This window comes from Jaculus jaculus, chromosome 13 (genome assembly GCF_020740685.1).
Source record: "Jaculus jaculus isolate mJacJac1 chromosome 13, mJacJac1.mat.Y.cur, whole genome shotgun sequence".
NCBI lineage: Eukaryota > Metazoa > Chordata > Mammalia > Rodentia > Dipodidae > Jaculus > Jaculus jaculus.
In genome coordinates, this window is record NC_059114.1 from 15,619,763 (window position 1) to 15,636,199 (window position 16,437).

The window sequence follows — 16,437 nt, forward strand, 5'->3', positions numbered from 1 at the left end:
AGGAAGGACAGGAAGCCGGGCTCTCTTTAAAGGACCAGGAGTGGGGAGGGGCTGCAGGAACTGACCTTCTTCAGAAGCAGGCAACCAGAACTCACAGTCTAAGCCTTGGAGTAGTTTCGTCGCCATCACCATCAGGAAAGAACCCAGGGTACGTGTGACTGGCTAGGGGTTAGGTGATCAGAGCTGCTGGTAGTATGCGTGGCCCCTTCTCCCTTCAGAGGGAGAGCAGGGCTGGGGACCGGCTGCGTGGAAGGATCAGACTGGTCGCCTTCAAACCTTGGGCTTCTGACATTTAAGAAGCTGAATGCAAGATGGGTGTGGGGCACGCCTTTAATCCCCACACTGGGGAGGCAGAGGGAGGAGGCTCGCCCTGAGTTCAAGGCCACTCTGAGACTACATAGTGAATTCCAGGTCAGCCTGGACTACAGCAAAACCCTACCTCAGAAAACCTAAAAATAAAGAAGGTTGGATTTAGCTGGGTGTGATGGTGCCAGCCTGGGCTAGAGTGACGCTGCTTCAAACAAACAAAAAAGTTGAACTCTTTCAATTTGGCATCATGTTTCAATCTACCTCTTGTAGGTGGGTTTGGGGTTTGGGATTTATAAGGCCCTTTGTTACTTGGGGCTGGTGTCTCTGGCTCTGCAAGCCACTTTCCTCATCTAAAAGAAGACCAGATTTCTACATTTCAGGCCATTAGGAGGGTCAGCCAGGACTGAGTATGTAAATGGTTAGCAGTAGTGATCTATGCATCCACTGTGTTTTGATTATCACCCTGAGGCAGGTCACGGAGCGAATAAGGCAGTGGGCACAGCAGAAATGAGTGTGGCATCTGGGACTGGACTCTGTGGCCTGTGAAGGCGACGGGGCAGTGAGAGTCCCAGGAGAGGAGGGATGGGGCAGGAAGGTCAGCATGTCCCTCTCCTGTCCTAGCTGTATCCTTCTCCTTTGGAGCCTGGGGAGACCCAGAGCCCCGGGTGCCCAGGTAATGGAAGCTTGCTGCTCTTAAAAGCAGGGTAGTAGGGCCCTGGAGCCTCTGGGGCTAGGCTGCTTGCCAGCCTTCCACAGAAACAGCCAGCGGAGCAGTCTTGCCCCAGGCTCACCGAGGGCGTGGGCACTGTTGTGCTGGCTGCATGCCAGCCCCCCACTCCACATACCTCGTCCCATAGCCTGGGTCATAAGGAGGTACCTGGAGCTTGGGGTTCTGCATCCACCTGGTGAGGAGGGCAAGGTGCTCCCGGGACCCTTTCTTGTCTGTGGACTGGAGCTCTCGGAAGTGCAGTGAAGGCCTGGCACTGCCCAGCCCCTCCCTGTGATAATGATGTGACGTGGGGCCCCTCCCCGCCCGCCCTCCCATTTGCCCTGCGGAGGAGTCGGAGTTCCAGGGAGGCAGCGGTCACTCATACCAGTGAGCAACACAGCCCTGTCTGGAGGAGCAGAGCCAGGTGCTGAGCCCCGAGGTAGGAGAGCCGCGGGGCGCAGCCTGGAGCGAGCTGAGCTCCTTCTGTCTGGGCTGGCTTTCCCAGTTGTCTTCCTCTTAGCCAGGCCTGGGCTGGTTGGCAGTTTCCTGTCCTGAGGAGATGGTTTCTCCCCTGGGTGGGGCAGGTGCCCAGCAGACTTGAGGTTCAGACAGGCAGGGCACTGCTTCCAGAAAGTTCCCAGGAGGTCTGGCTCTCATCTGCTCCCCGTATCCTTCTCTTTACAGACGCGCTGTTGGCAGACTTGGAATCTACCACCTCCCACATCTCCAAACGGCCCGTGTTCTTATCTGAGGAGCCTCCCTACTCCTACCCAACTGGAAGCCACACGTACCAGGAGATTGCGGTGCCACCCCCTGTCCCACCACCCCCGTCCAACGAGGCCCTCAATGGGACAGTTTTTGACCCCTTAGACCAGTGGCAGACCAGTGGCTCCCGATTCACCCACCAGCAGGTAAGGTGTGCAGAAGTCCTAAGATGCCCTCAGCGCCTTCTGGGCAAAAGGAACTTATTTTCCAGGGACGTGGGAAGCCAGTGGGGGAGTGGAGTCGTGGGAATGGTCGGGCTCCTTGGCTGCTCCCAACCAGACTCTGCCTTTCTGCCCACCACGTGAGGGGAGGGGTAGTGACCAAGTGTTAATCACCCGGCCAGAGTGTGGAAATTCCCTGGTGAGACTGCCTGTGAGCAGGAGGCACCTGGGGTTGACTCCAGCTGTCCTGTCCCCAGTTTCTTTCTCTCCATTGGGCTAGTTCTCTTCTCTTTCCATAGCCTCCATCCCCATCACCCGTGTACAGCTCCAGTGCCAAAGCCCCTGGTGCCTCCAACCCCCAAGACGGCGTGGGTCCTCCGTGCTCCCGAGCAGGCGAGGAGGAGCACGTCTACAGGTACAGGCCCAGCACCCCACATTTGTCTCTCTCCTGCTAGAAAACTCCCCAGTCACTGGTTTTGTTACAGCAGTCCCTGAGGCCCGTGCCCAGCTCCCATTTCTGTCACCTGGCCCCTCTGTCTTGTCACTGCTGTCTCCATGCAGAGGATGGGCTGGGCTGCCCACAGCATCTCCGGTAGTTGAGGAACTGAAGCAAGACTTGCTTCCTCCCTGGCCTCCCACATCCCTTCCCCGCCCGCTACCTTCTCTCCAAGGGAGACTTCTTACATTCCACCTGTGCGCCTGAGATTTCTAGTGCAAGGTTGAAAAGTCAAGAAGTTCTCACTTCTTTTCTTCTTTTCTCAAAGTTTCCCTAACAAGCAGAAGTCAGCTGAACCTTCACCTACCATCATGAGCTCCTCGCTGGGTAGCAACCTCTCTGAACTTGACCGCCTGTTACTAGAACTGAATGCCGTGCAGCATAATCCCCCAGGCTTCCCTGCAGGTAGGACTGGGTCCCCAGGTCACCTGCTGGCCTCTGGATCCCTGGAGGGCTCAAGGAGTGAGTGACTGTTTTCTCTCCTCTCTTAAGATGATGTCAACTCAAGCCCCCCACTACCTGGAGCCCTGAGCCCTCATTTTGGGATCCCAGAGAATAATAGCCCTCTGGGAGGCAAGGCTGGGTCCTTGACGAAAGAGAAGCCAAAACGAAATGGGGGCCGAGGCCTGGAGGATATGCGGCCCAGTGTGGAGAGCCTCTTGGATGAACTGGAGAGTTCTGTGCCCAGTCCTGTGTGAGTATCGGCTCTTCCTAGGTTGGGGAAAGCCACTGAGCCCTGGTGCCACCCATTCCCTTATTTGTCAGGCCCTGGGGACGTGGTAGGAGTTGTGTGGACACCATCTCTGCTTGCAGCCAGCCACCACCAATCAGATAAAGCAAGCATTGTGCAAGGTTACTTGTGACTGGGTGACTGTTGGTCCAGGCATTGCAGCCATACAGTAGAGTTGAAATATTGCTGTCAGGATGTGTCGGTGCTCAAGCCTCAGCTCTCTGTCTGTAAACGGGGACAGCAGCAGTTGCGTATAGTAACATTCACTTATAATCCTAACATCTGGGAGACTGAGGTGGGAGGATCTCAAATTCAAGGCCATCCGGGGCTACAGAGTGAGTTCCAGGATAGAATGGTCTGTAGAGTGACACGCTGTCTCAGAACGCCCTCAAGAACAGGATGAGAGATACATACAGGTGATGGGGAGAAAACCACTTAGGTTGATAGAGTGAGACTCATTATGTGTGCAGTGTGCTTAGGAAGGTTTTGGACTCAGAGCTCTTGGGAAGTAGCTAATGTTATCTCTTTGTTTTTTCTCTTTTCTTGAGGTAGGGTCTCACTCTAGCCCAGGCTGACCTGGAACTCATTCTGTAGTCCCAGGCTGGCCTCGAACTCACCATGATCCTCCCACCTTTGCCTTTGAGTACTGAGATTAAAGGCCTGCGCCACCACAGGTGTCCAGCAAGCTCTTTATTTTGAGACAAGTCTCACTCTGTAGCCTAGGATATACTGGAACTCCCTATGTTCCCCAGGTTGGCCTCAAATTTATACTCCTCCTATCTCTGAGCCTCTAAAGAAGTAATTGCTAGGATTCTAGGCATGAGCCGCCATCCCTGGCTTAGTGCTAGCTCTTACTGGTGCCGTCATGCGGTGGTGGTCTCCCATCTGTGCACAGTGCTATAGAGGATACTTGGGGTGCTGGTGTGTTTGACAGGCAGACTTGCCCTAGACCGGGGCAGAGGTGTCTTTCCAGGGAGGGATGCCGTTTAAGCCGTCCTGCCCTCCCTGGTCGGCTCACCTCAGAGCAGTACTTCCTGGCTAACGGAGCTCTCCCAGCGATGAGTCCTCGAGTTGATAAGTGCTAGTGGGCTTCCCCGGGGTCAGAGGTGCTAGATTCCAGTGACATCCCGAGCTGGGTGTTGTCCTTGTCCCCTGGGAAGCCTGACCCTAGCCCTTGAGCTCCCCACTGACACCATGCCTGCTCTGCAGCCCCGCCATCACTGTGAACCAGGGCGAGATGAGCAGCCCACAGCGAGTCACCTCCAGCCAGCAGCAGACCCGCATCTCGGCCTCCTCTGCCACCAGGGAGCTGGACGAGCTCATGGCTTCACTGTCAGATTTTAAGGTGCCCTGAGACCCCTCTGTCTCCCATCCATTTCTTCTGCACCGTACTTCACTGCGCGTAGCTGGCCCTTGGCTCCTCAGTGTTGCGGGCTCTTGCCCTGAGTCAGAAGCCGCGCGGTGCTTCTGGCCTGGCCAGGCTGGCAGGGGAGGGGCCAGAGAGCCCACGCAGGTGGGGTGAAGCTGTGCAACAGGGAAGGCAGAGAACCCAGAGAAGCTTCCAGCGGGAACATTCCTCCTCCTGGCGCTCCCAGCCACCCAGGTCAAGGGGATCAGGGGACTGGGACACAGAGACAAAGAGCCCTGTGTTGAGAGCTGCTCTTAGTGGGGGAGGTGTGCTCTGCTGGGCCCTGTGAGACTCAGGATCCCGTGCCTGAGAGGTCACTTTCCCCAGAGCCACGTCTCCCACGCTAGCTGTTCTCTACACACCCTCTTTCTTTCTGCCTGTGGTGACGGGATCCACAGGCCTCCCTTCCTTCCTCCCTTACTTTCATCCTTCCCTCTCTGCCTGGAGGTTTTGAGTTCGCACTAGCTCTGTCTGTCAGGCCCCTGGAGCCATCAGCCTGAGGTGCCCCACCTCATCTGCGTGCGGTATGCAGGCCTGCCAGCCCACAGTGTCTTGTTTAGAGGCTCAGTATCTCAATGGGGAATTAGTGCTGACAGAACTGTCCAGCAGTTGCTGACTTCAGCTCCATGTGGGTCAGAGACCTTTGGGGCACAACTTAGGGAACACGAGAAGGGAGCAGGCTCTCCATGCATTCTTGGCCCAGAAGGTGCCTTCTGCCTCACTTCAGCTGGGGCTCACAGCTAGAGCTCACATGGAGCTGGAACATGTCTGGGGTGGAGAATTTCGTCTGGTTTTCTGAGCCCTGTTGGCATGGCTCTGAGCAGTCAGTAGGTAAGTCAGGATTCAGGGATTGGCTTGCCCTGTGCCCATTCCATAAGACTGCTGTTAGTTCCGTGAGAAAGGCTGCACTGCTTCTGGCTGTGCCCCAGAGCCGGACTCGACAACACAGGAAAGCTGGGGTTGCCTGGGTGGCACAGCAGGGGCGGTGAAAACGGAGCCAGTGCCTGAGGAAGGCCGAGCTGCTCTCGGACCAATCTCCTTGATTTGCGCCAGGGACTGACCTCCTCGGGCTAGCTGTCCCTGTCACCTACCTCTCCTAGTCCCCATGGCCCAGGCATGGCCTTGTGGCTGCTTTCTGTTGCCGGGTTTCATGTCATCCAAGGACATGAAGCCTAGGCAAGCACTTCTGGGGTCTGAGTCTTTTCCCAAAGAGTGCTCTAGCATCTGGATATGCTCTCAGCCAAGCCTACCTATTGCCTTGATCACCCTTCCTCACCTCTCCCCATGTTCTCTCTCTCCTCTCTCCTCTTCCTTGTTTTCCTCCAGACCAGTTCCTCTGCTGTGGCCCAGAGCTCTCCGGAGTTGCTGCCCAGCCCACCTCCATCCCCATCCCACACCCTTCCTCCTCCTCCTCCCATGCCTTCTGTAGCCCTGGCCTCCACCACTAAGCCCACCCCTGGAGGCCAAGGTCCCACTCCAGAGGTATGCACTGAGGAAAATAGACAGGTCCTTCTGACCCCTGTGGCCCCTAGCTGGCTTGATTTGGCTGGCTTTGAGGTGACTTCTGATATCCGCAATTCAAAGTGGCCTACTGTGGAGGGTTCTCCGGGGTCATTTAGTGCCAAGAGCCAGGCTCCAGTTAAGAGGGACCTGCTGAACTCCACGAATGAGCCCTCTAGTGATCCCCTCTGCCACACCGCATCCCCTGCTGGGGGCACAGGATCCCAGGGGCCATTGGCTATCCCATTTTGTCCAGAGGAGGTTGTGGCTGCCACTTGGAAGTGGCCGTGGGCTTTGGCAACATCCAGGCCCAATACTCCCCATGAAGCCACTCGCAGCTTTCCAGAAGTAATTGAACCAACTGTTGTGGCCGTGGACCGTCAAGCCATCTTCCCTGACACCTGGCGTATCACCAAGGAATGTGGCCAGCAGGAGAGGACAAAGTCAGAGCCAGGGGACTTGGAAAGCAGTTGCCCTGTCCCAGCTGACAAGGAGCAATTAGATGGAGAGCTTCCCTGGAGGGGAAGTCTTAGGGGAGCAGCCCAGGCACCTGAGACCTCAAGGAACCCAGAAGACACCATCAGAGCTGCTCCCAAAGCCAGGAAGGAACAGCCGGAGACTCCACATGCCACGGCCACAGGCACACTTGGCGCCTCTGAGAGGATTTCTACCTCTGGCCAGGCAGGCACCACTTTGCACAGCCACTAGTCATGGTCTTGGCGGGTCTGAGTGTGGGCTGCTCCTCGCTAACTGCATGCAGTCTACCATGCATGTCTGCCTACACAGGAAGTGCCAAGGGGTCATGGTCCTGAGGTTGAGCAATTAGAAATGGGTACTGTGGCCAGCAGAGCTCCCTGGATCCCACCATTTGGTGTGGTGACCCACCTCTTGCTTTTCCCTTTAGATAAACTGCTCTGGACATTCCAATGTGCAGAATGGCTAAAAGCATGGTCTTGGTGACCACATAGACCTTCAGACCACACTGCCAGTATTTGCTACCACGTGACCTTGGGTAACCTCTTCCAGGCTCAGTTTTCTTATCTTTAAAATGAGAGTGATAGCCGGGTGTGGTGGTGCACACCTTTAATCCCAGCACTCGGGAGGCAGAGGTAGGAGGAATGCCATGAGTTCAAGGCCACCCTGAGATGACAGAGTTAATTCCAGGTCAGCCTGGACCAGAGTGAGACCCTACCTCGAAAAAAACAAACAAAAAAAAAAAAATGAGAGTGATAGAGCTGGAGAGAGATCTTAGCAATTAAGATGCTTGCCTGCAAAGCCAAAGGACCCAGGTTTATTTCCCCAGGACCCACGCAAACCAGATGCACAAGGTGGTGTATGCATCTAGAGTTTGTTTGCAACGGCTAGAGTCCCTGGTGCACCCATCTTCCCCCTCTCTCTTTCTCTCTCTCTCTCTCTGTTGTTCTCAAATAAATAAAAATAAAGTAAAAAAAAACCACCAAAAAATAAATTTACAGAAAAGGAAAGCCTGCATTTTTCTATTACAAATCAAAGAGAAGAAAGGAAAGAGGAAAGGAAGAAAAAGACAGGAACATTTGCTTACTTCTTCTCAAACAATTGTTGTAATAGCCCTGTGAGGTAAGCCAGGAAAATACTCTAACCCCATTTTAAGGACTGAGAGGCTGCGGCCCCTGGAAGTTAAGTGTCTTGTCCAAGGTCAGAGGCTGGCCAGGAAGCGAATGCTGGGCCACGGGCTCTTGCTGCCTGTTCCTGAGCCAGCCACCGCCGCTCCCTGCTTCCACCCACTTTGGCTTGGCTCTTCCCTGGCACTCGTGTTCTGCTTTCTCTTCCCCTGGGACACCAAGTGTGGCGTGAACAGCATTGTACCCTGCCCAGAGTGGGACGGTGACGGCTTCCCCTCCACCCCCAGATCCGCTCTGTGATCAGGAGGAGCCGGGAGACAGGCCACGCACACCCCATGTCCCGGGAGCCCTCTCCTCGCCGCAGGCTGGATCCCGCCACCCTGAGCAGGACCCCATCCCAGGAGCAGCTCATCGCGGAGCTGCAGGGCCGGTTGGGCATCCAGCCGGAGGCAGATGAGGCCACAGGGACCCCCACTGAGGACTGGCTGACAGAGGGCATTGTCATCACTGTGCAGCCGCGTGGGAGGCGGGCTGGGGCTCAGCTCATAGAGAAGGTAGCCAGGAGACATTGGGGACCAGGGCGGCAGGTGTCTCCGTGCTTCCTTGACCCCAGTGCTGGCTCTGAGGCCTTGTGAGGCTGTCCTTGCTCTTGGCGTCAAGTACGGGATGAGCCCTTCCCTCCCCTGTGCTTGTACAGCTGATATTTACTCTGTCTTCCTTGTCTCTCGCCCTCTTCTTCCCAGGTTGTCTTCCCTCCCGACTCTCCCATTCCCCTGAGAAGAACCCTCTCTGGTGTGGCTTCTCCTCCTCCTGCCCCCTTGCTCCAGCGCCACTCAGACGCCCTGGCCGGCACCTCTTCTCCCCTGCCCAGCCTGCCCACTCCCTCTCGCCTGGGGCCCTCGGCTGGCACCCATGGGTCTCCTGGGGTCCAGAGTGCAGGGGAGGAGCCCTGTGACAAGGATGGGCAGGGCCCCGCCCTTCCCACTCCTGGACCCCACACTGTGAGGTCTGTGGGCTGCCAGACTGATGAGGACCCGCTCTTCCCCCTGATGCAGGCAGGCCTCCCAGGGGCCCCAGCACCCATCCTTCCTGTCCCCTGTCCTGATATGGGAGCATTCCCAACTCCGAGAATGGGTGCATATGCATGTACTCCCCACCTCTACCCGTTCGGATGGCTCTGCCTTCCATCCACAACCCAGCACCGTAATCACGGTCTTTGTTTAGACTTGGACTGGACCCTGTTGAGCCTGATGTCTCTGCCCACCTTGGGAAATAGTTGACTTCTTTCTTTCCAGTGAGGGCCCCACTGCCATCAGAGGAAGTCGGTCCCACACTAGAAACCACAGCCTCCCCCCCTTCCAGCCTAGGCCAGCTCACTTCCCCTTCCTGTGACCATGTTGTTGGGAGGCTTGGACCTTCTTCTTCCACTCCATGGGCCCTCCCAGATGTTTGTTTGTTTTTTTTTTTAACCCCTCCTCTCCTTATTATGATACTGCCTGTGGGATAAATCTACTTGTCCTGAATCCCATGTGAAATGATCCAATGGCAAGGTCTCTTAATTTTTCTTATTATTTTTTCTTTTTTTAACATCTTCCTCCTTTCCTCCCCCATAAGATGCACGGCCTGGAACAAAGAGCGGACGGAGAGCGGCAGCGGGCGGCCGGCTGGTCTCCAAGCAGCAGGCAGAGCAGCCCTGAAGGGCAGGACGAGGGAGGGGTCAGTGCCCGGGCTGGGGACCGATGCCTGGTGATGCCTGATGTCTGCGTGGCATGTTTCCCTGGGCTTGGTCATGCAGTTGGGTGTCGGAAGCCCTCTGACACCAGGATGGCCTGTTGTTGTCACTCCCACTTTTAGGGTCCTTCAAGCTCCCCACTTGCGCCTTTTGCCTCTGTCAGCCTCTTTGTTCGGGAGGGAGAGAAGCCGCCCCCCCCCCCGGAATGATGCTGTGAATCACCCCACCCCAAGGCCTAGAGGCCCTGACCAGTCCTCTCTGTGCCCACAGTTCATGGCTCAGGGGAAGACCGGGAGCAGCCCACCCCCCGGGGTACCCTCAAAGCCTGGGAGTCAGCTTGATAGCATGCTGGGGAGCCTGCAGTCTGACCTGAATAAGCTGGGGGTCGCCACCGTCGCTAAGGGGGTCTGTGGGGCCTGCAAGAAGCCCATCGCTGGACAGGTAATGATGAGAGTGGTGGGCAGCGGGGCTTGTGCGTTTGTCCTCACCCTGAGCCCCCTCCCACCTCCCGCCTTCCCTCAGGTGGTGACTGCCATGGGGAAGACATGGCATCCCGAGCACTTTGTCTGCACCCACTGCCAAGAAGAGATCGGGTCCCGGAACTTCTTCGAGCGGGACGGACAGCCCTACTGTGAAAAGGACTATCACAACCTCTTCTCCCCGCGCTGCTACTACTGCAACGGGCCCATCCTGGATGTGAGCCGGCGAGGGTGCAGGCAGGGTGGAGCAGAGCAGCCGCGGGTTCTCGCCCACAGGGCCCTGGGTCTCCATCTGCGCATTTCTCCCTCACTGCTGCCCGCACTGGCTATAGGTCCAAGGTGGTTGTGTCTCAGCCCAAGGCTCGTGTAGCCAGGAAAGGGAGTCCAACCGGGGCTGAGCCGCACCACAGCCAGGCCTGGTGCATAGGTAGCTCTAGCTTCCTTCCATCTCCCATCCTGGATTCTGAAAAGTATCTATCTTTTTATTTGAGGGAGAGGGAGACAGAGAAAGCGGCAGAGAGAGCAAGAGAAAGAATGGGTACACCATGGCCTCCAGCCACTGTAAATGAACTCCAGATGCATGTGCCATCTTGAGCATCTGGTTTATGTGGGCCCTGGGGACTTGAACCTGGGTCTTTTAGCTTTGCAGGCAAGCATCTTAATTGCTAAGATACCTCTCCAGCCCCCTGGATTTCTTTCTCTCTCTCTCTCTTTTAATATTTTATCTGCAAGGGAAGAGAGAGCAGAAAGAGAGAGGAAAAATGGGCGCACCAGGCCTCTTGCCTCCGCAAATGTGCTCCAGATGCATGTGGCACTTTGTGCATTTGGCTTTATGTGGGTATTGGGAATTTTTGAACTGGGGCCATCAGGCATTTAACCACTGAGCCATTTCCCCAGGTCCTCCTCCTCCTCCCTCTCTCTCTCTCTCTCTCTCTCTCTCTCTCTTTTTGAGGTAGGGTCTCGCTGTAGCTCAGGCTGACCTGGAATTCACTGTGTAGTCCCAGGCTGGCCTTGAACACACAGCGATCCTGCTACCTCAGCCTCCCAAGTGCTGGGATGAAAGGCATGTGCCACCATGCTTGGCCCAACCTGGATTTCTTTTGCTCACACCCTCAGACTGCCTGTGGCAGTGTCACTTTTCCACCATGTGATAGAAATCCCAGCCGCTCTCAGCCTGTTTATTCATTCATAAAATGGGTGTCACAATAGGACCTAGGAACCTATAACCTTAATCCCATGTGAGAGTTAAAGGAGAGAGAGAGAGAGAGAGATTGGCATGTCTTGCCCTTCAGTAAATCTGAATTTTTCTTGGCGTTTGTAGCATCAATAGGGGAGATCCCTTTGGGAGTATTTTGCTCTTTCCTTGGCTGTGAGCTGCTGGTGGGGTGGGAGGGCCAGCCTTGCCCACGCGCCTGCTCTCTGCTTTCACAGAAAGTGGTGACAGCCCTTGACCGGACGTGGCACCCGGAGCATTTCTTCTGCGCGCAGTGTGGGGCCTTCTTTGGTCCAGAAGGTACAGCTTGGCCTGGAGGCACACCTACCTCGCCCTGAAGGCCAGGGAGGGTGGGGCACTCTGCTGATGCGCAGTCTCTGAGCCACCCCCAAATGCCCCCCTCCTCAGGCTTCCACGAGAAAGATGGCAAAGCCTACTGCCGGAAGGATTATTTTGACATGTTCGCGCCCAAGTGTGGTGGCTGTGCCCGGGCCATCCTGGAGAACTACATCTCGGCCCTCAACACCCTCTGGCACCCCGAGTGCTTTGTGTGCCGGGTAAGGACCCTCCACCACAGCTGAAGGGGCTGGCGGCGGGCACCAGGGAGAAGAACCTTCTATTGCTTGGGATGTAATGGGGTGAGCAGCATGGGTTATATGTTTCAAGTCCAAAAAGTTCTGGGCCAGGGCTGAAGTAAACCAGAACAAGATCCACATGTCCTCAGTGTCTGCCGGTGTGTGGAGGCTCTGTGACCGAGAGAATGGCATGTAAGAATCAAATGAGCTAGGTATGGTGGTGCATGCCTTTAATCCCAGCACTTGGGAGGCAGAGAGGTAGGAGGATCGCTATGATAACCCTGAGACTACACAGTGAATTCTAGGTCAGCCTGGGCTAGAGTGAGACCCTACCTCAAGAAAAAAAAAAAAAAAAAAGAATCAAATGAGAACAGAAGCCGGCGTGGTGGCACATGCCTTTAATCCCAGCACTCAGGAGGCAGAGGTAGAAGGAGCCTTTAATCCCAGCAGTTGGGAGGCAGAGGTAGGAGGATCACGGTGAGTTTGAGGCCACCCTGAGACTACATAGTGAATTCCAGGTCAGCCTGAGCTAGAGTAAGACCCTACCTCAAGGGGGGGGGGATCAGAGGAGAGAGAGAGAACAGAAATGGGGGACTGGAGAGATGGCTTAGTGGTTAAGATGCTTGCCTGCAAAGCCTAATGACCTTAGGTTTGATTCCCCAATACCCACATTATGTCTGATGCACAAAGTGGGGCATGTGTCTGTAGTTTGTTTGCAGTGGCTGGAAGTCCTGGAAGGCACCCATTCTCTCTCCTCCTGGAAATAAATAAAATATAAAAAAAAGACATGGGCAATACGGGAGTTGGGGGTCCATATGGAGTCCACATGGGTGCTCTGACACTGTTTGCTGTAGGCTTCTCAGAGCCTTCCACACCTCATGTGCACACTAATCTCCTGATGGAATCCATTTATGCACCGATTTATAGCCACACCATTTATTTTTTTGTTTTTATTTTTTTGAGGTAGGTTCTCACTGTAGCCCAGGATGACATGGAATTCACCATGTAGTCTCAGGGTGGCCTCGAACTCCTAGCGATCCTCCTATCTCTGCTTACCAAGTGCTGGCATCAAAGGTGTGTGCCACCATGCTTAGCTTATTATTTATTTATTAGAGAAAGAGGCAGGTGTGTGTTGGGGGGGTGGCGCTGGAGAATGGGCACACCAGGGCCTCCAGCTGCTGCAAACAAACTCCAGACGCATACACCACCTTGTGCCTGTGGCTTGCATGGGTCCTGGGGAATCAAATCTGGGTCCTTTGGCTTTGCAGCCAAGCACCTTAACTATTAAACCATCTCTCTAGCCTGAGTCAGGCCTGTTTAATCCAGGCTGTGCAGCTTGGTTGATGCATGACCTTGGGCAGGTGACATCGCCGGTCACGCCTCACTTGTGTTCCTTCCCCCCCCCCCCCCGTGCCCCTCAGGAGTGCTTCACCCCTTTCATCAATGGCAGCTTCTTCGAGCACGAGGGGCAGCCGTACTGCGAGGTGCACTACCACGAGCGCCGGGGCTCCCTGTGTTCCGGCTGCCAGAAGCCCATCACCGGTCGCTGCATCACCGCCATGGCCAAGAAGTTCCACCCAGAGCACTTCGTCTGTGCCTTCTGCCTCAAACAGCTCAACAAGGGCACCTTCAAGGAGCAGAACGACAAGCCCTACTGTCAGAGCTGCTTTCTCAAGCTTTTCTGCTAGGCGCCCACCCGCCGACCGGCCCGCCCTTCCCCAGCCCTCCCCAGCTGCTACTGTGATCCAGAGCCCTCGCTCGCCCAGGGTGGTGGGCCTCACCCCCCAGAAACTGGAGCCTCGTCCTCAGCAGGCAAAGGCTGAGAAGAGGGCTGTGGGGGTCCTGCCTGCTTCTCCTCACACCCACCTGAGCCCCGGGGCCGCCTCATCCTGTGGCTGCCTGCTCTCCATCCTCCTCAGAGGCAGAGGCGGAGGCCGAGTCCAGCCGGCCCCAGGTGTGGCCCCATGCCAGGTCAGCACTCCACACTGGAACCTCTCACACTCATTTGTCAGCAGTGGAGTCGGGGCAGGAGAGCAGGCAGGGTCAACTGGGGGCTTTTAAAAAAAAAAATCCGTCTTTCTCCCTGACCTAATTAATTACCCTGAGAGTATTGGGGGACACCGGTCCCCCTCCAGACAATGCCAGCATAAACCCATCCATCCAAGGGTGAATATGCCCATGGGCCGCCGAAGGCTCCTTGGGCTCCTGCCTGCCAGTCTCCCTGGGTTTGGGCGACCTCCTCTTTTCTACCTGCTCCGGTTCTACTGAGAAAAGCCTCTCCAGCAATAATATTTTATAGCCACCTTCTCCATTTCCGGGGACGGCGTGAGGTGGGGAGTGTCACGTGTGCCTCGACACTGTACCGACTTTGATAGATTTCTACACTGAGGTTTGAATTTGTATTGTCCCAAGTTGCTTTTACTTCTCTATACAAGATGATTTTGAAGAGATTTTAAAGATGTTCCCTTTTGTATTCTCCCCTCTGTCCACTGCCACTGGTCCTGCAGGTGACCTTGGCTTTGGTATGGACTTTGCTTTGTACTAAGGGCTTGGGTTGGGGAAGCAATTTGTATTTTATTTTTTTCTTAGCACAAGCAGGTGAACTGGGAGCAGTTCTGTGATCCCCTTCCCACCCCTTAATTTCATAGCTCACCAGGACTGTTTTATAAACTGCTGTATTTTGAAACCCCTTCCCCACTGCCCAGGCCAGCAAGCTGTTAATTAAAACTCGCCAAAGGGCGCTTGGCCCTTTTGGACCTGGAATTCTGAACCTCATCTGTCCTGTTCCCAAGAGACACGAGAGGGAAGTACGCTGTGGGGTCTTTCTTCTGCCTGAGGAAGCCATCTGGAGCCTCTTGTGCCCCAGGAACTCATGGCAGCAAAGAGAACCCACTGAACATTCTTAGCTGCCTCATTGCTCCTCTGGAGATCTTTGTTCTGTCTTCTCAGGAAAGTTGGTATCCACTTTTGTCCAGGAAGACCGTAAGGGTCTCTGGTCTTGAACCCACTGGGTACATCGCTCCCTCAAACTTCCTGGAGACTGGGCACAGGCTGCTCCTCCCCTCTGACAGGCAGGATCCATGCTTGGAAGGTCTGGGAAGTAGGACCTAAGCTAGTGCAAGTGGGGCCTGGTAGGCTTTGTAGCCAAGTGACAGGATCCTGTCAAGCAACGGGAAATCCCATAGCTCTTATTTCCCAAAGATGAAACCGGAGTAGCTAGGCCTGGGCTTTCTGAATAAGGGAAAGCAGGTATTCAGAGAGGTCCGCAGGCAGGGGGCTCAGACCATCCTACCAGCCTCCTAATAGAGGCTGAGTGTGTTGGGGTCCCAGAAGTGGATGCTCTGAACTGGGCTGGAGCAACCCAGGTTTGGGGAGGTCAGTCTGGGCATTCCAGAGGTCTGATGCCTCCACCCCCACCCACAGGCCTTAACTGCTCTGTTTACAGTGACCTGTCCCAAGCCTGTCCTCAAGAAGGGATTGGGGCTTCAGGGGGCCACCCTCTGGGTCGATGATTATGTGATCATTTTTTTTCTATAAACTTCCAACCTGGCTTTTTCCATTTCAATTCCTGTGATTTATGCCAATAAAGTTTGCCATTATTTTCACCTGTCGTAGTGCCATTTCTTAAGTAGACTTAATGGTCTCAGCAGAGAAGCCAAAATCTCAGACTCAGAAGGATCAGATGGAGGGCAAGTCACTGACGTCCTTGTCCTAGGGACCAGACAGCTGGCCTCAGCCGAAGCTTGCTCGCTCGCTCGCTCGCTCTCACTTTCCCTCTCTCTCGAAAATATTTTATTAAAAAAAAAGAAAAGAAAAGAAAATATTTTATTAGAGAAAGAGGCAGAATAGGTGATCCAGAGCCTCCAGCCACTACAAAAAAACTCCAGATGCATGAGTCACCTTGTGCAGCTAGCTTGCATGGGTCCTGGGAAATCAAACCTGGGTCCTTTGGCTTTGCAGGCTAGTAACTGCTAAGCAGATGGCCCTGAACTTTATTCTTTTTTTATTTTTTACTTTTTATTTTTTTATTTTTTCGAGGTAGGGTTTCACTTTAGCCCAGAGTGACCTGGAATTCACTACGCAGTCTTAGGGCGCCCTGGAACTCACAGTGATCCTCCTACCTCTGCCTCCAAGTGCTGGGATTAAAGGCATGCACCACCACGCCCGCCCTGAACTTGATTCCTTTTTTTTTTTTAATTATTTATTTATTTATTTGAGAGCGACAGACACAGAGAGAAAGACAGACAGAGGGAGAGAGAGAATGGGCGCGCCAGGGCTTCCAGCCTCTGCAAACGAACTCCAGACGCGTGCGCCCCCTTGTGCATCTGGCTAACGTGGGACCTGGGGAACCGAGCCTCGAACTGGGGTACTTAGGCTTCACAGGCAAGCGCTTAACCGCTAAGCCATCTCTGCAGCCCCTGAACTTGATTCTTAACTGAGCAAGTGGGGAGGCGCCTGGAGAGCAGGGGTTCATGGCTATAGGGCTGTCACGTGGATATACTGAAGGTGTCTCCCTGTGGCCTTCCACTCACAGCTAGGACTAGAGTTTGGGAAGACTGGACTCGCATAGTGGTCAACACACCTGGGTGTGGCCCCTGACCTGAGGAATGCCACAGATTTACAGTTGCCAGGCGGTTTTTACTGCCACCTCGTGGTCATGTCCATATATGCATGCTGCTTCCTCTATGCTTGACAGATCCCTATAACTATATGGTTGATTTTACTCCACCTTTAAGGTGATGGCCTTGCAATTTTCCTG

General features: G+C 54.8%; 1 protein-coding gene across 3 annotated transcripts in view; it reads left to right on the top strand.

The window, feature by feature from the left end:
• Positions 1–15,283, top strand: part of Pxn (paxillin) — a 62,234-nt gene extending 46,951 nt beyond the window's left edge. The window contains exons 2-15 of one of the 3 annotated variants that reach the window (XM_045132252.1): positions 1,703–1,929; positions 2,244–2,359; positions 2,709–2,845; positions 2,933–3,134; positions 4,380–4,515; positions 5,905–6,759; positions 7,967–8,233; positions 8,423–8,734; positions 9,294–9,395; positions 9,682–9,852; positions 9,934–10,107; positions 11,322–11,403; positions 11,512–11,660; positions 13,100–15,283. In XM_045132252.1, coding sequence (XP_044988187.1) covers positions 1,703–1,929; positions 2,244–2,359; positions 2,709–2,845; positions 2,933–3,134; positions 4,380–4,515; positions 5,905–6,759; positions 7,967–8,233; positions 8,423–8,734; positions 9,294–9,395; positions 9,682–9,852; positions 9,934–10,107; positions 11,322–11,403; positions 11,512–11,660; positions 13,100–13,366 — 3,197 coding nt within the window. In that variant the 3' untranslated portion in view covers positions 13,367–15,283. The remainder of the gene's footprint in view (positions 1–1,702; positions 1,930–2,243; positions 2,360–2,708; positions 2,846–2,932; positions 3,135–4,379; positions 4,516–5,904; positions 6,760–7,966; positions 8,234–8,422; positions 8,735–9,293; positions 9,396–9,681; positions 9,853–9,933; positions 10,108–11,321; positions 11,404–11,511; positions 11,661–13,099) is intronic. The other 2 variants (XM_045132250.1, XM_045132251.1) reach the window with 2 other exon arrangements.
• Positions 15,284–16,437: the final 1,154 nt, after the last annotated feature.